This window comes from Toxoplasma gondii, chromosome XII (genome assembly GCF_000006565.2).
Source record: "Toxoplasma gondii ME49 chromosome XII, whole genome shotgun sequence".
NCBI lineage: Eukaryota > Apicomplexa > Conoidasida > Eucoccidiorida > Sarcocystidae > Toxoplasma > Toxoplasma gondii.
The window spans coordinates 54,623-82,503 of NC_031480.1; the positions used below are offsets into that span (position 1 = coordinate 54,623).

The window sequence follows — 27,881 nt, forward strand, 5'->3', positions numbered from 1 at the left end:
GGCTTACCATGAGCGCTTGCTACTTTCCCCGGATCCTGCATGGTTGTATAGCCTGCATGGCACTCGCCAAGACACGATCCCAGATGCCTCCCTTTTTTGGACCTCTGATTCTCTCTGTTTCTCAACGGAAGAGTTTCTTGGCTTTTCGCAGAACGAAAAGAGCTCCATGATGAATGCTGTAGTGTACAGGTTTTCGCAGCAACCGCAACTCAGCCCTTGAATTTCGGGATCGAATGTCCTGCCGCATCTGCGTCCTCGCGCATGCGACTGCCTTGTGGTCTTGTCCCTAGAACGGGTCGACAGACTCTGTGCTTCGTTGACTGACTTGTCACTTCAACACTTCCACTTTGTTAAATCACGAGAGCTCTCAAGCGCGGCATTTTGGAGGCACGCATGTGTTTTTCCTCCTCCACAAGTCCATATTGCGCTTACTACGGGACTGCTGTGCAACTGTGGAGCTTGAAAACGTGGACGCCAGCGTTTGCCTGTCCAGCTCCGTTCCGGACGCGTAGAGCGGTCTTTGAAGTTCTCGCTTTCTTTTTTCCCATATATTTGCTTTCCTCAGATTTTCGCATTCAAATTGCCGGAAAATCCAGCGTGCTACTGCTGGATCGTGGCATGAGCGCTGGCCATCGGCCAAGAAACGGAGGAGTTGTTTAGGCAACGACCGGACCCTCCTTACAGTGTGTCCCGACTGTTGACACCCTTCACTCTCAGCGGAGACTGCCCGTTCATTTTCTCCGCGAAACTGTTTTTGCTTTAGCGCACGTCGTTGCTTGAACAGCCTTTTTTCCGTGTGGCTTGCCCATGCCCCCTGTACACGCAGAGCGTCTCTGCGGTAACCTAAGCGTCGCGGTGCACCCTCTGCACATCTCTATTCACAGCGATTCTGGACTATGGAAGAGAGCGACTCTTCTGGCCGGCGTTCGACCATGCAGGCACGCGGGCATCACTGCGTCTCGTATAGACTCACACTTCGTTTCTGCTCCCTTCTGTTTGCCTCGTGTCTTGCAACCGCAGCCACGGCTGAGGCACCGCCGACAGTCAGCGGGCAAGTTGGAAGGGTCGCCGAAAGTTCCGAAGGATGCGCATGCGCTTCTGCACCGAGCTCGGAGCCGGCGACTACGCCTTCGACTGAACACTCTCCCGTACCCCAGATCAACTCACCAGACGCTGCTCTTGCGCGCGAGCTGTCCGGTGACGCAAACCAGTCAGGGGAGATCCCGTTGGTCGTCCCGACAGACAGTCAGGCCTTAGCTGAAGCGGCGGCGGCGCGGAGACACACTGAAGGATGCAGCGAGACAGAAGAGAGAACCGGGGAAAGCAACGTGGGTCCAGAAAAATACGGCGGCACAGGCCTCCAAGCCACTCAGACACAACCCGTGGACTCGTCTTCCCCCTCTCAGTGCACTCGGAGAGCTTCTGGCACAGCTGGCCGCGAAGCGTCTTCAGATCGCTACTCGACAGCTTATGCGGCGACGCAGCTGTTCGCTTCGTCTGAGGCAAGTCACGCCGAAGGAGACCCGCTCGCAGAGGCTTCCACGCGGGAAAGGGCCGCCGGGATGGCTGCAGCTGCAGAGGCGCAAAAACACCGACCCTCGTGTCCTCTCTGGGGCGAGAGCTACGATGAGCGACGCTCGCGGTTTCTGCAGCGCTACGGCGACGCCTACAACCTCGAAATCGAGGCAATCAAGGAGAGAGAACTCGAGAGATTCAGCGGCCAGGTGTACATGGACTACGCCGGTAGGTGACAGGTTGCAGGCGGCGACGCCTCAGGTTGAAACCCGCGACGCCACGCCGTGCACGGGGTTCAGCAGACTGAGGGAAAAGGTCTTCCTCTGAATGAAAGCCGCACTTTGTACGTGGGTCAGAGAGTCCGTCGGGCCATCTCAGTTTCCGACGGAATTCTTTCTACAAAAAAGCCTTAGATAAACGACATGTGAAGACTCGGACGTCCTTTGACACTCCTTGGCGAGTATGTACTGCTCCACCCTCTGCACAAGGAAGGAACGCTACAGCTCGGGGAAGAACCGACTTTCGTAGACGGAGAAAGCACCGGGGTTCGGAACAGGCAAAGCCCATTTAGATTCGCCGTTCCTTTTAGAACCACTGCAAATGGACACAAGCTACAAATTCCATCGGTGACGTCGAAAAGCTTTCCCTCGTGGTGCGTTGCGCGCGCTCGACTGCAGTTCTTTCCCTTCCTCTGTTGTTTTGGAATGTGCAGGCAGTGGCGTCTACCAACGACAGCAGCTGCGTGCGGTCTTTGATGATTTCACCCACAATGCCTACGGCAACACTCACTCTCGAAATCCTTCTGCCAAACAGACAGGTCAGAAACGCACTGTGCTGAGAAGGTGCTCAGGTGTGCCGTTCAAGCGCTGAGGGGCGCCTTCGCCTGAACGGGAGTGTCTCGCATGCTCTTCGGCGTTGAGACTTATTCCGTCCAACACAGGTAGCCTGGGGTGTTCAACTCCGGTCGTTTGTGCTAGGTTCCACATTTTCTGCCAATCGGTATCCTAAAGCTCTCTCAAAAGTAAAAAGTTCGGGCAGCAAGTTCTGATTCAGGAGCCTCGACACACCTGCGTGAGGTTCCCTGCTGCAGCCAGCAGCTGCAGGGTTGGTAGACTTTTTCAAATGTAAGTGTAAGAGACGTAAACGGTAACGGGGTCTCGGCGTCCGTCGGCGTCAGCTCCTCGATGGGCGACAAAGAGACACTGAAGCACGGCGGCTGGCAGGCGCTGGGCGTTCGTTGAACGCGACTGCACGGGTTATGTTCCACAGCGAGGGTGTTCAGTGACTCTCTTTCTGCAAGAATTGTGAAAGACCTTCGAGATGTAAACCGGGAGAGTTCAGATGGAATACACTCAGGGTGCCAATGAACAGATCTTGATACTCCCTTGTAACTCCACGTGACTCCCAGACCTGTTTCGGCCTCACACGCCAAAGAAGGAAAAGAAGGAGAGCGGAAGAAAGAGAAAGAGGAGAGGAAAAAGAGGAGGAAACATGTTTGGGGGCGCTTGCGACGCGGTTTTGAAGTCGATCTGCTCATCGGTTCATCGAGCCTGCGGCTTAGTCTTGTGGAGAGTGCATGTCGTCTGGTCTTTGCAGATGACAAACTGAAGGAGGCCCGACAGGTGATATCCCGTTTTTTCGACGCTCCCGAGAAGGAATACGCAGTGATTTTCACCAGTGGTAAGGCTCCTGGAGGGGAGGCAGCGTTTTTTCTCGAAACATGTGTGGAAGCTCTCGAAAGAATGGATGCTTCCGCGAAAGAGACCCTCGTGCGCCATTGCTGCTGCGGCAGACTTCACAAAGGGCACTGCTACGAACCTTGGCGCCACCAGGAAGCGACAACGCCCAAAGTGGCTGACGGTTCGCTTTCAACAGCTTCGGAGGGCAGCGACTCTGTCGATTCTTTGTCTCCTTTTCAGGGGCGACGGCCGCTCTGAAACTGGTCGGCGAGTCTTTCCCCTTCACAGCAGGATTCTCCTCGTTTTACTACCTGCGAATTAACCACAATTCCGTTCTAGGAATCAGGTTCGTCTGCCCCCGGCAACTCCCACAGAGACAGTCTCTCAGTCTGTGTCAGTCGCGGCCACCCTTTTTCGACTGCGGGCTTGGCAGCCCGTAGTCGGGCACCATTAGAGCAGACGTGGAAGCAGCTGAACTCCGTGCACCGACAGGAAGATATACTCAGGGCAATCCGGGATCCTTGCTGGCGTGATGTTGCATCCTACAGCCGGCAAATCGTTTGCGTACTTCTCCGTTTCAGAAGAAAAACAAATCAGAGGACCGCGTGACTGTGTCTCTTCCGCGTGAAATTGACCGCAGCGAAACGCACCTTCGGAGAACCGCTGTCACTTATCCCCTGGTGGGAGTGGACGTCGGTACGAGTCCACTTCAGATACTTCTTGTTTTTCCTCCTTTATCGAACGGTTGAGAAAGCGAGCGATTTCCCGGCGAGGCGAGCTGCTGCCTGCGCGGGTCTGCAGAGAGTTTGCGTACGCAAAGAACGCGAAGAGCGTGCGAGCACTGTCTCCCCGGGAGGTGGAACAGATTCTGACGGAACGAGAACAGAGTACAGAACACACCTACGACGAGAAAGACGAGAGCCGCCCAAGTTGTCTCTTTGCCTTTCCGGCGAAAGACAACTGGAACGGCCGCTTTTTCCCGCAGGAGTGGATCGCGCGCGTGAAGAAGTAAGACAGGAACTCGGGGGGCTCGGCCGCTGTCAAAACCTGGCTGGCTGTGTCTCATGGCTGGAATTGGGGAAGGATCACACTGAGTAACTCCGTCCATGGATGTTAACCACGCGTTCCCTTGCCCTGACACAGCAGGCCTCAGGAGCTTGAATAACACAACCTGCCTCGCCTGCTGCGTTCTCTGAATGCTTACGCTAATGTGAAGCCAAACGGCTGGCATGTTCGAGGCGTTTCAGTCTCCACCGACTCTGACACAAAGCTGTGTTTGAGCGCGAGACGCTTCTTGTGGTAGGAGACTTAGAGCCCCCCGCATCCGTGATCTGAGCCTCCATGTCACGTTCTAAAGACCTGCGATGATGGGCGCTCGTCCAGAAACTTCGTTCTCTCTCGACGTTCTTGGGTTGAAGTCGATCACAGAAATACGAATCACCGGGTGTGGATGGAGTTCTTTCAACACCGCACAAGGCGATGGAAAAAGCGGAAGGAACGATATAAAGAGATTGTAAAGGTACCGTAGGCAAATGTCTCGAAACGCTTTACAGCATGTCGTGTACATCATCTCTCTATAAATCATGGATGACGGTCACCAGGTATGTGTGTGGCGTAGGTGTTTTTCAAAGACACGTCTCAAAATTGGTTAGCGTTTGTATTTTTCGAAAATCGAAAGAAAACGGTGCAAAATAAATCATGAACAGATGCCTGGAAGGACATCTCGAAGACTGTCTTAGGTCCGATCTCCTTTCCTCTGTTGTGAGTATACGTACATGCATATATATATATATATATATATATGCATATATATACACACATATATGTTTATGTATTTACATGTACGTGCATGTATATGCCTTTCCAGAGTAGGCCTGAGCAACGACAACTGTCGCTGGTTTGTCCTGTTGGACGCCGCGGCGTACGCCCCGACTTCTCCGCTGTCTCTGTCCCGGCACCCCGCCGACTTTGTCGCCTTCTCGTTTTACAAGATTTTCGGCTACCCTACCGGCTTGGGTGCCCTGCTGGTTCGATCCGAGGATGCCAGCAAGCTGCAGCGCGTAAGCGATGTGGTGGCATTTTCGCGACGTTTTCTGTGGAGACGAGGCTTCGCCTCCAACTAAGTGAAGCAGGGCTTCCATACTCTTTTCCAGTTGGAAGAAAACCTATGAAAAGGAAAAATACCTCTCGGGTGCCGGTAGCTGCGACCCTTCACGCGCGATTCGCTCCGAGTGAATGGACACCAGCAGGCTAACCTAGCAGCCTCTTTCGTGTTCTTGTGTTTGCTGATACACTTGACCCGAGGCTTACACAACTCTTTTTTTTTGAGTATGCATGCACTCGTTCTGTTCCTGGATCGGTTTTTCCGACAGCTCTACTGGGGTGGCGGGAGCGTGGCAGCAAGTGTCTGCGACAGTCGGTGGTGCGCGAGAAAGACGAACGTCGCTCTTCGGTTTGAGGACGGCACTCTCCCCTTCCTCGCCATTATCGCCTCTCTGTACGGATTTAGAGCTCTGGAGGTAAGAGGAAACTGCGGCTTGATCGGATCCGTTGCGTGGTGTGTTTTTTGGGACTCGCCGTCGAGGTATTCTTAACCAATACAGGATCTCAGAAGACCTGTGAATCCCCACTTTGCTGCTACTTGTCTAACTAGATGTTGAACGCTAGGAAATGCACAAGGTGCCTGTGACCAATCTTGTAAGAAGCTCACTCGAGTCAAGTATGGTGGCCATTTCGCTTCCGTCGTCAGCATATGAGGGTGGAAGGCACTTCACAGAATACCGAGTTCTTCGCCTGGAGGCTTGTTGAGCTCCATGCCGTTGTCGTAAGAGGAGACTTCCACGACTCTGTGTACTCTCGAGTTTTGCTCGAGGACACGAACTGGTAGACTGTGGGTGTTCGGACTGCTTGCCGTTTTTGGTTCAGCGCACGCAAACTGCACCGTGTATATTTCTGCCCAGCCTGCATTCAAAACTCCGCCTGTGGACTCGCTGTACGCTTGCCACGAGATTCACTTTGTTAGCCTCCTTGATGTTCGTCTGTGCCGAGTTTGCGGATCGGATTCGCGCTGACTCGGCATTTGGTTCGTCACACGTGGAGCTGCGGAGTCCATGGCACCTGGTCGCTACTTCTCTGCGTACGGGGGTTAGACTTTGCTTCCATTGCGGACCACAAGACAGTTGCGGAATACCAATAGATGTAGGAAGTCTTGTCGAAACCGTGCTATCACCGGAGAACTTCGTCTCGGTAATCAAAGGCCTTCGAGGTCGAAACCCGTCGTCGAACTCGTAGTGTATGCTTCCCCGCGAAGGCGATTTGCATGTCTCAGGCAATCGGCATGGAAAAGATTCACCACCACGTGGCAGCGCTCACGCGTCACTTGTTTGAAAGGTTGCAGATGCTTCGCCATTCGAATGGAGCACATGCAGTGCTGCTGTACTGGAATGAGGCAAGCCCGCCGACAGGTAAGAGACTCAGCGGAGTGTGGGGTTTCTTGTTGCAGTTGCCGGGACTTTCCAGAACACTGGAGTCTTCGATTTGTGCTCCAGTCCAAGGTACGGCGATTTTTTTCACTCAACAACAGTGCAGCATGGAAGACTAAACGCCGTTACGTCTAACGCTGTCGTCGGCACGTTTCACCCCAGTTATGAAGCGCTGACAACCAGGTTCTTCATGACTTGTGTACACCGCCACGCCAACGGACTCTAGAGTGGAGACGAATTGAATGTCGAGCGTTCTGTTTACTAAGCGCCTCGCCCACGCTCTATCATGCTTTCCTGCCCGGTATGTTAACGACATAAAGTCGAGTGGCATCCAACGTATGCGTGGAAAAGCAACAACTGTATCCAAGCTGCGCGGAAAATCAGGGCTGGGGGCGCGGTTGCATGCGGCCGCTAACTTTTCCGGCGGTGAAACAGCCTCGGAGGTGACTAAAGTTCGAACCGAGTGCCGGCGACTTTGAATTCTTTTCGAGGGGTTTCGGGAGTCGCGGGGTCGGTGAATTACATCGGGAGCGCTTTGTCTTCTGCTTCAACATGCGTGCAGGAGGAATCGTTAGCTTCAATTTGCTCCGCCCAGATGGCAGCTTCATCCCTTTCCCTCAGGCAAGTTTCCTTTCTCCATTTTTCACGCTCCTTTTCTGCAGCACGTCGATTTGTCGAGTTTCGAGAGTCTGCGTATGCGTGAAAAAAGACCTACATCTGCTGACAAGCTGTATAAAATCCCCGCTATTCATTTCGGGAGTCTCCTTCCCACTGTTATAGGGTTCACGGAATACGCGGGTCTCTCTTTGTACCGATCCGCGATGCGACTCTCTGTATCCCTGCTTATCTTGTCTTTTAGCGGTTGCACTAGAGTAGGCTGGCACACCTTCTTACATTCTGGTGGTTCTTCTCGCGACCCTCTTTTCGCGTTCTATGACTATCCAGTGCGTAGCTACCTGCGTTCAAGCCACGGAGAACAGCGATCGAGGAAAGCAGCGCCGGCAAATGTTCCTGATCGCCTCAGATTACCGCCACACCCGGGAGGCACACACCCGTATACAGAAACGTTTTCAGGACGCCTCTTGCTCCAAGCGCCACGACGCGCGCTGTGCCCGTAGGACCGCAGCGCTTGTCTCGAGTTTCGATTCTCTCTCAGTTTAGAATGCACTAGACAACGAGACAGAGTCTCCCTCACCATCTGAGCTGCTTCGCATCTTCAATGAACCGGTAGTTTCTGCCTCACGGCCCGCAGGTTGAAGCGGACGCGTCAGCTGCCTTGATTCACCTCCGAACCGGATGCTTCTGCAACCCCGGCGGCTGCCAGGTAACCGGCGAGCAAAGCTTATCAGAGAACGTCGATTGTCGGATGTTTTCTTCTTCGTTGGCCGTTCGTCTGTGAGGCCTCGATGGAGTTTGCCTTTTCTGAGCCGAATCATTTAGAAACAGCCAGAAGGTAGAGAAACGTTTCACACCACGACGCTGCCTTCTACGGATTTGCTGATAATGTGGACGAGAAATGCTCTTCGTCGACCTGAAACCCTTAGAAACGCTTCGGAATGATGTCTGCTCCTTAACCCAGTCGGCTAGGATTAGGTTGGATATTCTGTATCGATAGATCTACAATCGTGGTACCCTCTTGTCGTTTGTAGAGGCCTAGTGATGCTTGTCAAGTTCCTTGTATCGATTAGAATAGTGATGGTTATATATGTCAACCCCCTGTATCATCGAACTCAGTCCATCAGGATTGAGCTGTATATTCCGTACCAGCCGACCTGAAAACGTGATATCTGTCGTTTACACACGTCTGGTGATGCCCCTCAAGTTCCTGGTATCTATCCCATGTGGCCTGAGTATCGACACTGCGTCATTTTCAGTCGTCGCGAGATATCCCGGTTCGTGGAATTTGCTTGCAGGATTTCCTGGGCTTGTCTGCCGAGGACATTATTCGCAATAGCCAGAAGCGACAGAGCTGTTCGGACCCTTCGGGCTCGACTCTTTCTGTGATCTCTGGAACTCCTGGCCTCATGACAGGTTGGGGTGGGGGGAGTTTGGGAGGCGGATTGTATCGAAAGCCTGCGGGCTCCGTCCGTGTGTCCATGGGCTACTTGTCTACCTTCAGCGACGTGGATGCCCTCGTGTCGTTTATCAGCGAAACATACGTGTGGTGAAGACAGAGTTAAGCGCGTGTGAAGAGTTTTACAGTGAAAAAACATGGTCTTTTTTTGCGAGAATCAGATGCAGGCCAGTCTGGCAATCGGAGGTGCGGCGTTGACAGTCTGTGGCCGTCTAATTGCCTTTCTAGACCAGTGCGTGCGGAGTGGACGCTGTGCGCCGGGGTCCGTTGCAGCGGTGCCGATTTGGTCTGCTCTTACGGAAATGAGTGTTCATCGGTGTTATTGTTCGCCCGTCCTCGGGATTTTTTTGGTTTGCACCATGTCCTGGGCAGCAGGGCCGCACAAGTGTGCAGACTTGCACGGCGGTTTTTTTCACGGCGCAGGCGCTGAATCAGCACGCCCGACTGCCAAGGGGAAATCGTCCAGAGTTGGTTGCAGGAAAAAACACGGCCGTTCGGGTCTACTCGTCCGGCTGAAGCAAAGAAATGCACTGCTGGTGCTGGAGCCAGAGGATCATATCACCGGGAGAAACCCATTTTAAACATGTTGCTCTCCGGTGCACTGTGGAAGAACACGTTTCGTTGTGGTAGAGGCGAGCGGCTATTGCTGCGGTGCCCCCATTTTGTCAGTTTATGTCAGACACAGACAGTTCCGCAGTTCTGTTCCTGTGCGGGGCTGCGCTGTCTGTAGCAAGCACGGGAATTCCTGGGTCTGCGGATAAGACGAAGCTGCATGGAGAATCCGTTTTCAATGCAGTTTGCTGCCACGAAGCCGACACACGTTTGAACTTGATCAGTCAAGTTCTTGTGAGTCGGGGTGCCTACAGGTGAACTGGCAAAGGGTGAACCTCCTTTTTACCCGACGGCAGGGCCGGGCAAGTGCGTAGCCTCTGACCCCTTGCAACGATAGGCAAGATGGCAGGACTGACGTTCCTGTCGGTCAAAGCTCCCTGTCTGTCTTTTGAAAGAACACATCAGAAATAAGCTGCACCGGATAGTGCTGACCAGCTATGCTCCACTATTCACTGTGGTGACTCGGATTTGAGGAAGGCGACTTCTGTCATGTACGTCACACCAGAAGGTGTGCAAAGCCCCCGGAACAGACGACTGACAGACACGCCAGGAAGAGCGGCACAGGATTTCCATTTCCACAATTGACCTCTCGCGCCTGCTGTTTTAAGCGAATTCGTCTCTTGTCTTGAAACACTCACGTCTCCGCAGAAACGCTTCCAAATACAATATGCGTTCAGAGGAACGGTGCAGCGAGTCTTGACACGGTTGGTGGTATTTTCACACCAGACGAAACGCCCGCAGTCACTCAGTCCTCGGAAAGCATCCCACTGACACCTTCGCACCGTTATTTACGCGATCGAGTTGACCGGGCGACGTTCGTCACTTTTCAGTTTGACAATTATCGCATGCGCCCTTGCGCCAAAAAAGCCTGTCAAAGTTTTGCCCATGTCCCTAGGGACATGCCGCCGGACGTGTGCCTGCCGTCTACGGGTGTTGCTCTCTCAGTCCAAAGTAGCACGACTGAACAGACTGCGCCTGAAACTCAGAGTATCTGATCTGAATTCAGCAGTGATCTGGGTTGGACAGTGTACCCTCTTTTGAATACTAGCTACTGAATACCTCTGAATCCTCAGGTTCCCTTTAGAGCTGTCGAGTAGAAAAGCAGATGTGAGGTCCGTTGACACTCAGGAACTCTTATGCAAAGTCACGTTTCCGAAGGCATCGCCGGCGTGGGTTTCTCCTCTGTCCACGGGTCAGACAAGTCGATGTACCCGGGCCGGACTCCAGAAACTCCCACACGATTCCGGAAGGGAGCGTACCACCGGTGCGTGTTCCAGTCTAACGGCCTGCGTCACATTATCACATTAAACAACCAGCTGTTGACTCTTCAAAAGACACGACAGACCCTAGAACGCCTGCATGAGACGGGCTACGCGCAACAACCCTAATTGGTCCTGGGCGGTGACTTCCTCGCTCTGTCTGGGTGGAAGCGATGCAGCTGAACGGAAATCGCTTCCTGGCAAGCCGATGACAAAGCTATTTAGTGACTGGCGCTCTGTCTGCTGTAGCTGCTGTAGCATCATCGCAGGAGGTCCATGCTCAGATTCTGTCTCAGTCGAAGCACAGCCCCAAACCCGTCCAAACTGACGACCGTGCGAAGGGGCAAGTGTGAACTCTGGCTTCCAGCAAGGGCAGAATCCAGCGTGCACTTCGAAAAGCCCCATGTGCTGGCAAGTCGCACAAGATCGTGAGGCCCACTTGGTACCGTTTTCTGAGGTCTGCAGATTTGTGACAGGCCATGTCTACATGACTCACACGGGTTGAACTTTCGGCTTATTTTTCCGCCTTCGCCGGCGTTTCTTTGCCGCTCGTAGTTCCTCCATAACCCAAAGGTCGTCGTCGGGGTGGTCTGAACTTCCGCCTCCAACCAAACTTTCATGGAGGGAGTGGTGTTGTGCGTACAGATCGAGTTCCATCACGAATATCTGAGACAGACGCAGGAAAAAGAGAGAGAACCGTGCGTCCAGCTGCTGGCTTGCACAGCATCAGCGCAACGAAACTCCGAGCCACCACCCTTACCACTATAAAACTCGACCACGGACACGTGGGTTGTTCACATGGTAAGCGAAATCTATTCTGTACAGAACGTGATTCCCTTCCTTACACACTTCGTACCGGTGGCCCCGCGGCCTAGCGCCTGTCAGCGGTGTCTGATGCATCTGGACGCGTCCGTGTACTCCCACACAAAGAATGCCTGCTGACCAGTGCTTTCTTAGTTCTACTTTTCTAAACGGCTAGATGCCGGTCCAGCCACCGAAAGAAACATTTTTAGTCGCACCTGAGCAGTTAGCAGAGCGTCGTAGCCCGCCTCATGAGATCGACCGCACTCCGGCCCGCTGTCGCAGTTGAGCTGCTGAGGCATAGCGGATGTCGCAAAAAACGGAAAACACCTTTATTTACCAACAAACACGCCTTCTCGCAGTTTACGCACGAACCACGCGGAATCCAAACGATCTGGCGATTGCGCAGAGTGAAAACTCGGCGACGCTTATCCAAGGTGTGTCCACATTCCTCGACTTCCCATCCGAGGGAAACGGATGTCTCTCGCGAACGCTGTACACTTCAGGAGGCAAATCCGAAGCACCTGGTGTTGCGCGATACAGTCGTTCAACGATTTATTCGGTTGTGGACAACTCTTTCTCTCCATGGCCCGCTCCGTAGGTAACCAAATCGTGTGTGGGGCGTCCGTTTTTTTTTCCATTCAGGAGCATACCGTTATATTCGATGATCTTATGTGTTCACATTAGTATAACTCAAATCGAATAAACAGAGACATTATAGTACCTAGGATCTCAGTTTAAGTTAAGGAGTCCTTTGTTTACAGCTTGTACCGTATTCACAACAGAACGAGGCGTCGTACATCCGTGCTAACGCCTCCGAATTTCAGGACGGTTTTGAGCCGAGTCACACGGCGTTGTTTGGAAAACTCGCTGACCTGGAAAGTCAAATCAAAGGCGCTTCGTCGATGGGGTGCGATCTCGAAGACGCACAAGCTTTCGCTTCTGAGAAGGTGATGGCGAAGAGAGACTAAGGAGGTCGTCCTGCGATACACATGCACAAAAAAGAGTGACCGACTATGTTGGCCCCAGTCCTCTCTGCCTTCGAACCACGACACGGAAACGCTTTGCAGCCCCACAGCTGCGTTCATCAGAGTCTCGGATGCTAGCTGTAAAAGTGGAATACCGACACTGCCGCGTTCCCGGCTCTGCATGGAGTCACTGAAGCCGTTCCTTCGTACGAATACAGTGCGGCCCTTAGGACTGCTAAAGGCAGTGCTCTTCCGCAAGCGATTCGTTAGTGCGGGTGGGACAATAACAATGAAGGTTCTACTCCAGAACGACGACGGAGGCCAGCCACGCGAGCAAACAGTCCGCTTCGCTGTAATGCGGGGATATGCTCAGGGAAGAAGAAAAAACCAGTTTCCCCGAGGAGGGCTTACAGCCAAAGTGGGTGTGCCGAACCCTGCGGTCATGCACCACATTGACAGCCAAAGGAACACAGAGCGGGAACTCTTCCAACCTTCGAAAAGCTCCTGTTTGGCCCGGCTGTCGCGCGGGCCTCCCTGCTTCCTCTCTGGCGGGAGACGACAGCCGTGACACCTGCAGTTGCATCCTTACCTCGGATCCCCGATTTTCAGAACGAACGTTTTGCCCTCGTTTGCTACGTGCTTCGTATCATAAATGCCTCCAGTGAACAGCCTGAAAGCAACCGCAAAACCTCTGCCGCAACTCATTGACTCAGTTGAACACTACCGCGTGGACCTGTGTAGCTGAGACGCAGACCAGGAAGGGTGTGTAACGAAGACGACTAGAGCATCCAGCAAACTGGAAAAAAAAGACAGTCTTCAACTCCCAAATGTCTGTCACTTGTGGCTGACTTGAGCTCCTTGCAAGAGACATCACGGGTTGCCTCCTGTGGGCCGCTTTTTTTCTTGCAGACATTCGCGTCTCGCACAGGGAACGCGGGTCTTCAGGGTGTCCGAGAAGCGATGATACACAACCTCACGAGTCTCTCAGCCGAAATGCCGACACGACACCAGCGAACAGACTCGTTTGCCGCAAAGTTGGGTGGCGACCCGTTACACGATGTGAGTCAGACGGCAGCAGGCAGTTGAAGATCGTCGGAGCAACGAAAACGAGAAGAGTGCCTCACGAGAATCAAAGAAAAGAAACATACTGAGTACACACAGGACGCCAGAAACCCAGAGGAATCTCAATTCGAATGCGGATGTCTCCGACCTCGTGAGGCGTCTCAAAAACACCCGCGCTTCCAAAAGGGTACACACGAGCCTTTGAAGTGCAAACAGAAGTTGCCTTGGTGCGGCAACCGCCGGCCAGTTGTCTCTCGCGTTTGAAGAAAACCTGTCTCCAAAAGAATTCCCTGCTCGGTCATCCGTCTGCCGCTGTGTTTCCAAGAGACACACCTTTGCCCAGGAATTGCAAGCATCCCTTTTTGAATCGAAATGTGGATGACCTCTGCTTTACACAAAAGGGACTGTCAGCATCTGACTGTGAATCGAAATGCGGACAGGTTGGGAAGTGACGATAGGGCAAAAGCTTGGGTCTTCCTGCTCCTGTTGCCGACTGGCGTTCCAGTGACTCGCGAAACCGTAAGGTGCACCAACGCGGTTGTCAATGTCGGCGACGCACCTCAACATTTCGCTGCAGAACTCTGGCAGAGTGCCGGGGACTTTGCCAATGAATTTGTCGAAGACATGCAACAAGTCGAGGTGCCCGTTGTGGACTACAAGAGGTTTTTCCTTCTCCACGATGGCTTCGATGAGGCGCTGCAAGCCGGTTACTTCCAGGCCGCCGGGAGCGCCTCCGGCAGAAGCTCGGTTCGAGTCTGCACTTTTGGGAACTTCTCGCCGGGCCGTCGAGGCAGCTGAGCGCCGCGGACGCAAGCAGGACGAAACGTAGGACGCAAACACACACTTGATGATTGGTGCGAAACGCGCAAAGTGCCACAGGGAACGCTGCGACATTCACCTTGTGCACCAAGGGCGAGCTGGCGGGCGCTCGGTCTATACCTGAGCACCTTGACAGACTGCCCCTGCAGCGGTGGCCAAAAGCGGATGTGAGTGGAAGACGCCCACAAACAGGACCCCCAAGGCCGACTCGGCATTCCGCGAAAGTCCGAGCGACGTTGCTCACAGCACACACATCGAGGGGGAATCACACCAGCCTGTACCAAGGCCTCATTCTCCCAGTCGGGCCGCTCGAAACATCCCTCACATGCAAAGGAACACCAGCGTAGACCTTCCCTCACGACGCAACGCGTCTCACGAGCTCTCGGAACGCGGCACGCAACCTCTTCAGCTCCTAGCGAAGGCGACGCAGGTACAACGCCTTACAAAGGCTTCGCTCGGCTGCCCTGCACCAAACACCCTAGACAGTAGGAGGACGTCGTGAGACCGTTTCCGACGTCGCCCCTCATCACCGGGTGACATGAAAACATCGCCAGAAGCTCGGGGAACGTTGAGCGCGGCATCTCTCTACCCCCACACAGGTTAGACCCCTAGGTACCGAGAAGCTACGTGAAACGCTAATGACACGGCGTATCAAGCGCGTACTATTCGGTGGCCAGACTCCGATCCTAGCCGTGAGAGTCGTCTGTCGACTCGAGGTTCCCCAAGCCTCTCGCGTACCTTCTTCTGTCTCGCCTTCCGGTTGGTCAGCTGGCCGACCCGCAGCTACTCGAGGCTTCCTGTCTCCGTCGTTCATCCCGCCATTTGAGGTTCTCAGCCCCATGTCTCCGTTGCCCGAGGAGGCACCGTGCCTGCATACGTTCGCCGCGCCTGCCTGGCGCGCTTGTTGCTGCAGCTCCGCGAGTCGGATGTAGTCGAAGCCTGCGCTTATCCACTCGTTGAAGTCCAAGCCGTTCTGAAGCAACCACTTCAGAGTCGCTGTGTCGACCCCCCCCTGCTTCCGCTGCTGCGGAAAGGCGTAGAAAGTGTACGGCGCCAACTCCCATTTTACCGCTTCTTCGTCGCTGCATGCGCCGGCGGACTCTGGCGCGTCGCTGCGCCTTTGAACGCCCTCCCGCGGGTCGTCCGTCGCGGTCTGCGAAGAGCCGGACGGCTGTCGAGCGGCCGCCTTTGAGCTACACAAAGCACTGGTTTGTGAAGACTCTTCGGACGCCGGAGAGCGAGAGGAAGACGCAGCACGACGACGACGAGCTGCGCAAATGCCGAGTTGCGGCGCGAGGAAGAACTCCGCGGCCTGGACGCAGCGCTCGAAGTAGGACTTGAGGCACACAGGACGTTTCGCTGCCGAAGACTGGTGAGGAAACAGCCCCGTGAACTCTGCAGCAACCACAGCAAGCAGCGGGGGAGAGACGCAGAGGCGCTCCACGGCTAGTCCAAACAATTCGGAGGTGCCAAGGCGTCGGTGGCAAAAGTCGCATGCGACAGCGAAGCAGACCAAAAAACAATGAAGAGATTCCGACTCAACGACGCGGCTCAGGTGCTGCTCACGAATGGTGAAGGTCCCCGTGGGGTATCCAGGCACAGAGACGAGTTCTTAAAAGGGTGGAAATTGGCGACAGCTGGAGAAAGAGTTGCATGCAGAGGGACCTTTCAGAAGTGACCTCTTCTGGAGAATCCCTCCTCCTAGGTGTCTTCTTTGTCGGCTTGCCCCCCTCTTCCGTCCAGACGGCGCTTCGCTCGTTGCACACACTCACCCAAGTCGACGGCAACAAAGTCAGCATCGCAAATGTCTTTCACAGCTTGGTCAAGCAGACGCGCTCTGTCGGCGTCGCTGAGACAGCGTGAGCGAGCACCGGAGTTGGCGCCATCGACTGAACTGTGAGTGCTGCCATCTTCTCCAGAACCTGGCGGGCTCTCAGCCTGCCGCGTCGTCTCCGCTCCCATTCGTGGAACAGAAAAAAACTGAACAGCGCTCCACCTTGGCGACCGGAGAAGCTTAAGTGAAAGAATCAGAGAAAGGAGTCTTTCCGGACATTGAAAGGTCACAGACGAGAAACGCCTACACTTGTCCCCATAAAGACGACGCCCGCTTCGTTGCAGGAACTCTTTTGCTGGAGGTGAGCTGCACCCACGATCCTGAATGGGGCTCCAGTTGGGAGAGAAAGAGGCAGGCAAGTCCTTTGCGATTGTTGACACACGGAGGCTAGAAAACCGCCACTGTCATTGGACAGGCGACGTTTGGGCCGATGCAAGAACTGTCGCACCCACAGAGTAGGTTGCGCCCATTGATTCAGTGGGGTAAGAACCGCGAGCGACTGGAGCAGCTGACGAATCACGAATTGGTGGAATATGCGGTGTGACTTCTGTCTATTTCCACGGTCGAATTTCGGGCGTCAAACTAAAGAAAAAGTTCCTGTATGCAAGGCAGGCTGACCGGCTCTCGGCGTCAGCGCACTCGGACGCGCTGGAGATAAAGTCGGCAGAAAATAGCATTGTTTTCAGAGACGTCCAGACAAATGGGGAAGACGCATTCGCTCCAATAGTTCAAAATGCAAAGCGACTGCAGGACGACGATCAACTCTTGATTTGCTCGCGCTTCGGGGAGCTTTACGTTGAACTGCGCCGAGGTAACACACCAAACGACACCCGGGGCATTTCGACAGAGAAACGCGGCGGTCCAGAGAACCGAAGTAAACAACAAGAAAATTCGAGTGCGAGAGGATGCGCGAAGAAAACTGAGTAGAACGACTTCTTCGCTGTTGCGTCTAGTCGCATGCAAACAACGCTGTCGAGTCTGCATGCTGTGCCGGTACGCAAGACCGCGTCGATTTGCCAAGTGCGTGGCAGCAGGCTCTTCCATTCTCTCCATGGTGGTTTTACCAGCGTGCAAAGACATCAGTCTGAAGACACATCTGCTTTGAATCAAGTTGCCCTCCTGGCTTCTGCGCTCTGTTTTTTATCCGGAGAGGCATGCAGGTACGGGGAACTTCTTTGTGCAGACCAGAGGCATTCCCTTGCGATCGAAAGCAGCTGTCCGAGTTAATGCATTTGTCGGTAGCGAGTAACCTTTGCTTGCCCATGCTCCTCAGACTGACAAAGAAGCACCTCTTCAGCTGTAACTCTGTTGGAATCCTTGCCAAATGCATAACCATCCTATTCTTCATTTGTAACCGGCTCTACAGGCTCCCGGGGGTTAGCGTACTCAGCGTTCCCTTTCCCGAAACACTCTGAGCTGTCTTTTCGTGCTGCTTTTTTATTTCCATGTGAAAGGGTGGTAGCAACACGCGAGGCATAGAAGGACGCTCGAACAATAGTCTGCCTCTTCGTTGGTTTCGTGGGAAAGAGCGCAAGTGTGCGAGCGGCCAATGTGAGCGAGTTAAAGGTGCTCTTTTATCTGCACTGTCCCTCACGACGGTCAAGGCGATCGTTCACTCTTGATAAACCTTTTTCATGGGTCTGGGGATCACGATTTCTCTAGGAGGGCATTTGCTCGACGTTAGCCGGCAAACAAAGCCCTCCTAAATCCAAACCAGCAGTTTAAGTAGCAGTCTATATGGTGCAGAGAGGCTTATAAGGATGCCTGTGTCTCAGAGGTGATTACTCGCTATACCTGTACACTTCACGTGGTCTCGAAAAGCACACTGGAACTTGAATCCGGTAAACAAAGACCTTCAAGTTCTAAATCGGAAGTCCAACTCGTACTTCTTCCCAGACAGAAGTCGGAGCAGAGCGTTTCACGCGATAGCCCATGCTCTGTTCGGCTGAGGTAGTCATAGGTAGGATCCCAGACACTGTACGGAAGTAGTGAAAAGCAGTGGGTCGCGAAAACACTGTACGATACGCCTGCGTTTCCTGTTGAAGCGGGATGCTAGGGAAGCTACGGACGCACCTTCGTCAACCTAGCCAAAACTGAGTCTTCTATCGGAGCATAACTCGCGTGGCGGGTACTGGTTTCCTTAGCTAGTTATTGAGAAACGCTCACGAGGTCAAAGTGATGACTCTGGAATGTCAGGGGTCTGCGTCAGAGCCACAGCACACTAGTGTGTACACTGTTCGACCCTGATTACTTAACTCAGTTGGTACGGGGGTTGATCTTCTGTACCAGTCGATCTGGAGCCGTTTCTTGCCTTGCTCTTTTCTTTCGCCTGGAGCAACAGTTTCTCTTCCATCCACCATTTCGAAGTTGTGGCACCGGATCCAGCAGGACGACGCACTTGAGGCTTCGCTCGTGCCGCCTTCGAGTTTTGCCGGGAGCGTGGGTGATCGCAACTTGGCTGCTGAGTGTCTAGCGAACAGGCGAATTCTTTCTTTCCGTGGAATCTGCGTGTGCGAGGTTTGTGGCGTTCTGTACAGGTGCAGGGAAAAGAGATGCTACAGACATACACTGAGAAGCCGCACCAAGAATCCAGCAAAGCTGCGAAGAAGAAACTTCAGCGACCCTGCCTTGGATTTTTTCGTAGGAGGTTCGCACGCAGGCGAAATTCTCGTACTGGAGGGATCGCCGCTATTTCTGCACGAAACTTTCTTGAGAAAGTATTCTGCTGAATTTAGGTTTACTGCGTAAACAATCCAAAATATGTGGGAGACAACCATGGTCCAGCCTCAGGACGCGCAATCGAAGCGTGACCCCCCCCCCCCACCCTCCCATCAGCCTGTTTAGAGTTTGACCTTGACATGCATCGATGTTAATATTTTAAATGTAACAGAATAAGAAACCTTTGTGCGTCACGTCCTATGTGAAACGCTCCTCCTCGGTTCTGGAGGCAAGACGATCGACAAGAAAACGTCTCTCGAAATGGAGATGCAGTCATCAAAGAGCGAAAGATAGATTCGACCTTTTTGCACGCTCCGTGAGGAAGAACTGACGGAACTTCGCCTTTTGTTTCCACCAGCAGCTGTCACAATACTTTGGAAGACCTTTTTTCTCAACCCAGTTTTTTTCTCTCTGCATGCAGGATCGGGTGTCGCAAAGCGCGGTCCACGTTGAGGAGCATGCAGTTCATCTGCGTGTTCCTGCATCGAAGCCGCTTCCAGGTTTATTTTACTGTGAGGCAGTTGCTGCTTCTTTTAACTGGCATCTTCGTGACTTTAAATTGCAGCGGACAGTTCGACAGGCGTTCTTCCTTTCCATCATCTGTCTCCACTCTGCGGTGTTCTCGACCCGGAGCCTGCAGACACTGTGCAAAGCACGGCAGTCGAGTTTCTTTTGCCGTCGTAGAACGCTTCCACATGTTTTTCAGGGCTTCCTACACAGTTTTTGCCAGTCTCTCTCCATTCCCCGTGCTCCTTCTCTCTTTTTCGACGGCCTCTCGAGCCTGAAAACCTATTCCTCACACCCAGCATCTGGCGGGTGTTTCCTGTTTCTTTTTTCGGAGACGGGGCGTACCCTCGAGTTTCCTTGTTGCCTCTACTTGTCCTCGCGGCGAAACTCCTTCTTACTTCACTCGTGGAGACTGGCCAGATGCTGGGAAAGAGGGAGAAGATTCGAAAAACGCAGCAGAGGAGTTGACGACTCAAAATCAGTTGAGGTCGCTCGCGCGGTCGACCGGCCGTGTGCTTCGCCGCACTGCATGGCCGCAATGGAGAAGGGGATTTCGTAGGTTTCTAGAGGAATTGTCGAAAGAAGGCGTCATAGCAGACAAGAGTTTTTTTGTCGACTCTCCAGACGCTGTGTTTCTTCTTGTGGGTGGTGTTACCGGGGTCGAATTGGATTCACGGGCGGCGGATTCTCGTCGAGTATCCTTCTTTCTTCTGAGCGTTCGTCTCTCTGTGTCCGAGCGCCCTTTCATCAGGCCTTGCGAGGGAGCGGACCGGTTTTCCAGAGTTTCTGAATTGTTCGCGGCGTTCCCAAGGAAGCCGCTCACTGGTCCTAAGTTGCCTGCGCGTTTTGCTTCGTCAAGCGAAGGGCCGTCTGTCTAGACCGATCGTGAACTCAAGAGCGACCGCCAGTTGGTGCCGCCCACAAACTGCGTTTCGTCTGGGGTGTCTGGGCGTCCTCGCGTCCTCGGCGGAAGAGCCGCTTCAGAAGCTGCAGAGTCCATGTCGCTTTTCGCTCGGCGGAACGTGAAGAAGAGCAGCAGCCGGAAGGCGGCGCTGTTGGAGGAGGATGAACCGGGAAGTGGAGTGGACAACGCAGAAGACAGCGGCCGACTTTCTTCGATAAGTTTCGGCGCGCGAACGTCTGCTCCAGTTTCTTCTTTTGTCTCTTCGGACTTGTCCTCCGGGTCTTCGAGAAATGCTTCGGAAAACGCGGTCCCTGCCTCAGCTGCCGCGCTGGCTGCGGCAAACCAAATCCGCGAGCAAGCCGCGGTGGCTGCTGCACGGTCGCATGCGTCGTCTGCCGTCGCGGCTCGAGCGTCTTTGAGTTTCTCCTTGACAGACGGTTCTCACTCCAGTTCCTCCGGCCTTGGCGCAGACGCCTTCGACGCTACACACGCACCCAACAACGACGCCGGAACTGTCTCCGGCCGCTTGAGCCACTCTGGGCGAGCGGCCGCGGGTGGATGTACACCTCGAGGCGCGGCTCAGGGGACTTGCCAGGGTGAGGAGGCCTCGCGGCGGCCGGCGGGGGGCGCGGGTCGCGGCGGTTTGAGTTTCTCTGGACTGGACGACGAGGCGGACGACGACGGCTTTTTCCAAGTGAAGAAGAGCAAAGCGAGTAAGCGACTTCAGCGGGAGAAGGAGCGCGAGTCACGCTCGGACAACCTGGACCGATTTGAGAGGGGCAAAACAGCACCGTGCGCGAGCCCCGAGAAGGTCCGCGGTGCTCCATCGAGCGAGTCTGGAAAGAGTAAGCTGGTGCTGCAGGCGACCGGTCTGCGCCTCTTGGTTAACCAGACACACCGGCAGCGGCCGCAGTTCTCTGAAGAGGCGGGAGACGGCGCCCGTGGGTCTTCGAAGAGCGAGCGCGGAAAGAGTCTTTCCGACGAGCCGCGAGGCGGCGGGTCTTCCCGCGTCTCCTCTCAGAAGCCGGCGCCTTCTGCGGCTGGATCCCTCAAAGCCGAAGAGACGCCGGACCGGCGCGATGGCGACGCCTGCTGGAAGGGAGGGAGACCTGCGCTGGCGCCTGGCGCCGCCGCCGCGGAGAAGATTCTGTCGCTCGCGGAGCTGGAGGAGGCTGAGGCCCGGCAGAGGTCGGGGCGCGTCGAAACGGACGCGAGTTGCGGGGTGCCGGCGAGTCGCGACGGGGACGAAGACGACGTTGCGTCGATGGCCAGGCTCGCGCGGGCGCAGAGACAGCGCGCGCGGATGATCGAGAAGGGAGAACTGATTCCTGCAGATTCGGCCGCGGCGCTGACGGGAGAGTGGGGCACCGCCGTCAGACTGAAGAAGCGCCAGCAGCAGCAACTCGAGACGCTGCGGTCGTGGCGAGACGACGGCTGCGAGGAAGCAGAGGACGGGGACGAGGAGGAGCCGAGACGCGAGAGCGATGACGAGGGAGATGAAGAAGAAGACCCTGCTCTACGGCTGAAGGAGCAACTCCAGCTTCTGAAGGTCCAGGAACGGCAGCACGGTGTGGGGCGGCCGGGGGAGAACGAAGAGGAAGAAGCCTGGGAGGCCTGGGAGCGAGAAAAAATCCTCAAGGGCGCGGGAAGGAAACACTTGCTGCGGCAACAACAACTCTTCGAGAGACGCCAACAAGAGCAACAGGAGTACCTTCAACAGCAGGTGTACCTCCAGCAGCAGGGGGGCTGGACGCCCGCAGACGCGCTTCAGCAACTGAACCTCCTCCAGCAGCAGCAGCGCCACCAGCAACGGCTGTTGAACCAACTCGCGAACCCCCAGGACAGCCACTCGGAGCAGTCCTCCGAACCTCTCGCCGCGTCCACCGCGGCGGGCCTGGTGGAGGCGCCAACGAGCGCGGCGTGGCTGAAAGAAGTGTGGGGCGTTGACGGGGCAAATGCACAGGCTCGCGCCGCCCTCGCCTGGCTGAAGGAAGAGGCGCAGCAGCTGCGTCTCCTCGAGGTAGCCGAGGAAGAGCAGAAGGAGGAGCGCCGGCGCCAGCGGGCGAACGCGGCTGAGAAGCTGCGCCTGTTGGAGGTGCGGCAGCTGGGCGTGGGGAAGCGCATGGACGACTTGCAGGACTTTCTGATTTTCGTCGAGGACCTGGCGGGGTTCATTTTGGCGAAGGAAGGCGCAGTTCAGCAGGCGCAGGCGACGATCGAGGAGATGGAGCGCGAGGTCGCGGACAAGAAGTTCGAGAGACGGCTTCTGGAGTTCGACGACTGTCGCCGCGAAGCCTTCAGAAGAACGAGACCTGGACAAGACGCGACCGACTCCGACAGTTCCAGCGACGACGAACGCGATGAGTTTGGTCGCAGCCGCAAGTACACGCAGAAGCTGCAACGCAGCGACCGCGCAAAAGCCAGACGCGCCAGGCGCTTGGCAAGGCGACAGTCTTCCGAAAAAGGAGCTTCCCATGAGGCCCTCAGAGAGACAACTGCCTCTCCAGCTGCTGTGCGTATGCAGCGCATTCGCCAGGGCGCGACCCGCGCCGGAAGAGACACCGTAGGGCCGGTGCAGGGTCCTGCGGGGCAGGAGGGCCTGTGGGGTGTGCTGGGGGAGACCCTCGGGGACGGCTGGGCGACGAGCGAGGACGAAGAAGACGGCGTCGGCCGGTTGCGGAGAGACAGAAGCAAGTTTAGCGCAGCCGCGTCGGAGGTCATGGAGGATGTGGCAGAGGCCTTTGTGTCGGTCGCGGCGGTTTTGGAGGAAGTCGAGAAAATGAAGAAATGGTGCGGCGCCGAGTTCGCTGCACTGCGGATCCTCGAACAAGTCCCAGACATGATCAAGACGCAGGTGCGGTGGCAACTTCTTTGGTGGAACCCACTGGCGATCGCGGACGAGTTGGCGAAGAACGAGGCCAGGGGCGACAAGACTCGCGCCTGGGTCTCTGAAGCCTCGCTGGAAAACTTCGACTGGTTCCTCGAGCTCGGCCTCTTCATCGACAAATTGGACGAACTGTCCGGCGCGCCCCTGCCACAGTCTGCCTCTTCAGAAAAGGTGAGGATCCCGAACAGGCGACGCGTTCGCCTTGTGTGAAGTTCTTCCAAGTGGTGTTGGTCACATCTGCTCGCTTCGCTCTTTGCTGCAACTGCGGGGAGGCCCCCGCCGGCGCGCGCAGGGACGCTGACCCTCTGTGGACCTCCTCTTCACTGGCCGAAGCCGCGGTGTCTCGTCGGCATTTGCACGGCGGCAGAATGCTGTCCAGTTCCTTTTTTTTGAACCAAGAGAGGAAACGCATGCGGGATGCTGGTCCGAGCCTCCCGGGCCACAACGCCTTCTCAACGGCGGAGAAGCAGATGCAACAAACGACTAGACAGTTGCTCAACAGGTGCAGGCCAACAAGATACCGGTCCGTGGCTTTCGTCCAGTCAAGCGGTCTGAGGCAGGAAACGCTCAAAGGGAATCCGTCGTGACAGATATGTTGTCGAGAGACGACCAGTGGCGGCTTGCGGGGCTCTGTGCATCTGTAACCACCCTCCCTTTTTCTGCGTAGAACGGAACTGTGGTCTTCACGTTTGAAAGGAGTTAGCGATCTCCGTGTCTACTGCCGCGGTGATTCGGGGGATGCAAGACTCTCTGGGCTCTGTTTTCTGGAGAAAGGAAACTGACGAACTCGCGAAGAAACCGCCTCATCCTTTCGCTGAAAAGAACGCATGTGGACACCGTGAGTCGGTCGCCTTCGGTGACGCTTCGTGTCTCTCGGACAGCGTTGTGAAGGAGGAGACGGGAGAGACGGCGACGAACGAGACACTTGAAAACCTGTGCATTTCTTTCGCAAAGAACTCAAGAATATAGGCTACCTCGACGCCCACGGATTCCGCGTCCTGGACTCCCTGGCTGTCGGGACCAGCCAACAGAGAAAAGGACTCAAACAAGTGGACCCCAGTGCAGCGGGTCGCTGGCGCGTCTGAGTGTTCTTGGGCCTGCAAGGATTTCGCGTTTTTTGTGGGTGCGCTGACTCCTGATGTCGACTTCAGGTTAGACAACCGACGTCGGCGACAGGCAAAGAAGGAGAAGAAGGAAGCGAAAAGGTTTCTGGAGAAACCTGCGATCCAAGCACAGTCATGTCGGAAGTCGTGAAACAGTGCGTCGTGCCTCGCGCGGCAGCTGCACTCAAGTGTACAGACATCACGTCGTTCGCTTCCGTGAATCGCGCTGCTCAACTTCTTGGAGAGCTGCTGCTGTTCAGAGATGAAAACTCTCTGCCTCACCTCACGGTGCGTCTGTCTTGAGCTGAGCAATGCAAAGCGGAGACACGCAACGGTCCAGACGGTCCAGGAAACGTCCTGTAGTTCACATCCACGCTGGCTTTGTACTCGTACCTACGCCTGCTGTACGGCGCACTGCCTGCGCGCCAAAAAGAGCCATTCCAGAACGCAGACAAGGCCCATCGTGACTTCGAGGCCTTCCCTGACTTTCGACTCTAACGAAGAGCCGTGGAAGGGCACACGCAGTTGAGAACCTGTTCTGTTCGTGGATTGGCTGTCCAAGGAAAGATCTCTGTGGTGTCATCCTGCCTGCTAGGTAGAAAGTGTAAGGAAGTGGATCTAAACGGTGGCGATGTATCTTGCCGTTTACTCGAACCGCGTCTCAATAAATCTAGCCATCCATGACAACCGAGTTCTTTTCGATCGCTGTGCATCGATGCTGTGTAGATGTAGGCGGCCTCCCTGTTTCTGTGTGGCCGCTTTTTCTCCTCTTGTCTCTTCGCGAGTCACTCTTTCTTCTGCCTCGTGTGGGCTGAAGCTGGTTGCTCAAGGTGTACATTCACCTCCCCGTTACGCCGCATGCCTCTCTGTCGCTGTGTCTCATTTCGGACCTTCTCGATCGTCAAGACACTGTAGACCGGACCGGACCCCAGCTCGAGTACGTAGTCGTACACGAAGAGGAGATCTCTGGGCTGCACCTGGGTCCTCCGCGACTGTGATGTGACCGCGAGGAGACCTCGGATCCGGTCAACAAAGACCTTAGACACGCTCGTCGAATGGAATCGAACTTCAATTCGTCCTCAAACCTCGACCATGGTGGATGTACGGCCCAGTTTCCGTCACTTCGTGCTCGCGCGTTCACCTGGTCTCTTCACTGTGTGTGTGTGTGTGCTTTGCTTGTACGCTGCGCAGAAAGTTCTCCAGGACTTTGTGGCCTTCGTCGTGGCACAAGTCTCGGCTCTTTTGCCGGCAGATTTTGTCAAACAAGTCGTCGCAGACGTCCCTCAGTTTCCTCCCTCGCCTCAGGGCTGCGGCGGAGAGGTGACGCAGGACGAGGCGGCTACGAAGAAGGAACTCGTGGAACTGTTTCTCCATCGAGCCTTGAAGATCGCAGGTTGCTGCGCGTGCTTCATGGACATTCTCAGCGACTCGCTTCTCCTCCACATTTGCATGCAGGTAAAAACGCCATCTTTCTTCGACTCACACATGCGTGTCTCTGCCCGCGAGAACTCCTGCTCCCCCTCTCTCCCCCGTGGACAGACTTGTTCGGAGAAGTTGACGGAGGAGTCAACCGCGTGAGAAGCACGGACTCTCTTTTTCCGTCAGGTGTTTGAGGGAGGGATATTGGGTCTCGGGAGACTGTCTGCGGTGGAGTTCGAATTCCAGGTTCTGCGCTCTCGAGAATCTGCACTTCAGTGTCTGGGTCGCCTACGGAAACGCTTTTTTCGTTGTCTGTTTCGACTGCAGGAGATCTTCGTGGACCGCGTGAAGCCGCTGCTGCCGACCTTGCCGCCGTCAGAACAGCTGGTGGTGCTCGGCGCCTTCATTCACCTCCTGCCGCTGCGCTGGGTGCTTCAACTGCAAGAAGAATCGCCTGGAGAGAGCGGCGCGACTCCTCGCATGCAACAGCTGCTGGGGGCTGTTGTGGCGCTCGGCGAGGCGGTCGTCGACGAAGCGGAGCAGGCAGAAGTATTGCTGCTCCTGAAGAAGCTTTCTCCTCAAGAGGTAGGCGAAAACAAACGAGCGAACCTCGTGTGTGAGCCGACTCGAGTGAATTCCGCGACATGCTTCCCTGCGTCAAGAACCGTGAGTGAGAGTCTCTAGGGCAGGACGACGGATACGTTTTTGTGCGAAGAAGCTGCTGCGAGGTGGACTGCTCATTAAGATCTTGGAAGTCTTTGCTATTCCGGATCCAAGGTCCAGTGCGCTGTCTCCGGCCACGCGCTTGAGTCGTCAACTGGAGGGGCATCCCGCTTATCTTTGGAACGCCAACAGTGTTTTTCGTTTTCGTCTATCAGGAAGCAGAAAAGATTCAACGCGTCTTCGAACAGCGTCACGGCCAGCGACTCAGCCAGCAGTGACTGCGAGCGTCGAGACGAACTGCAGCGCGAATCTGGAAGTTGCCTTCTTCACAAAACGAAATCAGACGCGAGCGTTGCCGTGTTGAACGCATCCAGATGTCGACCCAAGAAGTTCGTTACAATGCATAGATGGCTCCGCGGATCCGGCGAGCGTGTGTCTTCTGTTTTCTGTTTTCTGCAAGCACTGAGTGCAAGCAGCTTGGATGCGACCAGTTGTTCTCTCTGTCCAGTCGAGGCGCTGATGTCGTCCTCACCTCTCAAGAAACAGATTCCTTCAAGAAGGACGTTCTTTTTTAGCTGGGCGCCCGAACTCAGGGAGCAGGCGCAAGTAACGCACCCGAGACACAACTTTGTGAAACGAAGTCGGACAGATTTTACTGCCGGCGCGGATGACTCGATCCAGAAGCAGCGCCGTGTCGTAATCCTTTGCTCAGAGTTTGGATGGAGAAATTCTCGTTCCGGCCTTTAGCTTTTCACCATGGACAGACAACGTTTTTGCGTCGGCGCGTTCTTATGCTAGGCCTTACCGACTGCAAGAGGTGACTTGAGTACGATTCTCTTGGAATTCCCTGAAAATGGAAAGAGATGTGACTATTTGGACTCTGGGCATTAGAGAAGTCTTCCAGCATCAAGTCTGGCTCAGAACAACACTGCGCTACCGTCGACGAGAAGCAAAATGTGAGGTGCCGCAGTTCCCGATGCGGCTGCTTCACTGGTCTGCGAACCTTTGAAAAGTTCATTGCAACCGCACTGTCTCTCCACCATTAATCGACAGAGCAGTCTCCGTTCTTGAAATGAAACGACTCTGCCATGCTAATGCCGCAGAGCTTGGCGGTCGCCACCGTACACACGTGGCCGTCTGAAGTCCGATCTTCTCTTTGTTAAACGGCAAGACAGTTTTCGCAGTTGCCCGTACAGTAGACAGAGTCAGTCCCTTCGATCTGGACTTCCGTCGGAGACACGGATGCATCGTAAGACGCAGAAACTGTCAGAGACAGGCAGACAACTAGCGCTCTTACGGGTCGACACTGGTTCCGTTTCTCTGAGAACAAGGGATGGACACTCCTGTTTTTCACCATGAATTCCCCGTCAACTTCACCTTAACAGCTACGGCAGAAGTTGTTCATGGTAATGCAGACCTGCACGCTGCATTCCACGATACACACTCTCTGGGTGCGCATTTCCCTTTTGTATTGAGAGAGGACACGCAGGCTACAGACAGCTTAACACCCGAAAGTGGAACAATCTGGATTTTATCCTCGACTCTCTCGTTTACTTTGGAATCTGAGAAGAATAT

At 54.9% G+C, this 27,881-nt stretch overlaps 3 protein-coding genes across 3 annotated transcripts; 2 read left to right on the plus strand and 1 right to left on the minus strand.

The window, feature by feature from the left end:
• The first annotated feature begins 356 nt into the window (after positions 1 to 356).
• Positions 357 to 9,796, plus strand: TGME49_300350 (cysteine desulfurase/selenocysteine lyase family PLP dependent transferase superfamily protein). Its single transcript, XM_002371717.2, has 11 exons — positions 357 to 1,743; positions 2,228 to 2,332; positions 3,112 to 3,195; positions 3,435 to 3,540; positions 3,996 to 4,202; positions 5,062 to 5,254; positions 5,567 to 5,713; positions 6,523 to 6,658; positions 7,239 to 7,297; positions 7,929 to 8,000; positions 8,590 to 9,796. The coding sequence occupies exons 1-11, from the start codon at positions 897 to 899 to the stop codon at positions 8,842 to 8,844; spliced, it is 2,211 nt and encodes a 736-aa protein (XP_002371758.2). The 5' UTR covers positions 357 to 896; the 3' UTR covers positions 8,845 to 9,796.
• Positions 9,797 to 9,931: 135 nt separating this feature from the next.
• TGME49_300340 (CAF1 family ribonuclease) lies at positions 9,932 to 17,005 on the minus strand. Its single transcript, XM_002371716.2, has 8 exons — positions 16,044 to 17,005; positions 15,010 to 15,666; positions 14,012 to 14,246; positions 12,980 to 13,060; positions 12,298 to 12,403; positions 11,641 to 11,715; positions 11,118 to 11,287; positions 9,932 to 10,648 (listed from the first exon to the last, which is right to left on the minus strand). Exons 1-8 carry the CDS (start codon positions 16,231 to 16,233, stop codon positions 10,507 to 10,509), a joined length of 1,656 nt encoding a protein of 551 aa, XP_002371757.1. The 5' UTR covers positions 16,234 to 17,005; the 3' UTR covers positions 9,932 to 10,506.
• Positions 17,006 to 19,377: 2,372 nt separating this feature from the next.
• On the plus strand, positions 19,378 to 27,222 carry TGME49_300330 (hypothetical protein). Its single transcript, XM_002371715.2, has 5 exons — positions 19,378 to 23,292; positions 24,273 to 24,512; positions 25,416 to 25,679; positions 25,971 to 26,228; positions 26,522 to 27,222. The coding sequence occupies exons 1-5, from the start codon at positions 20,329 to 20,331 to the stop codon at positions 26,582 to 26,584; spliced, it is 3,789 nt and encodes a 1,262-aa protein (XP_002371756.1). The 5' UTR covers positions 19,378 to 20,328; the 3' UTR covers positions 26,585 to 27,222.
• The last annotated feature ends 659 nt before the right edge of the window (positions 27,223 to 27,881 follow it).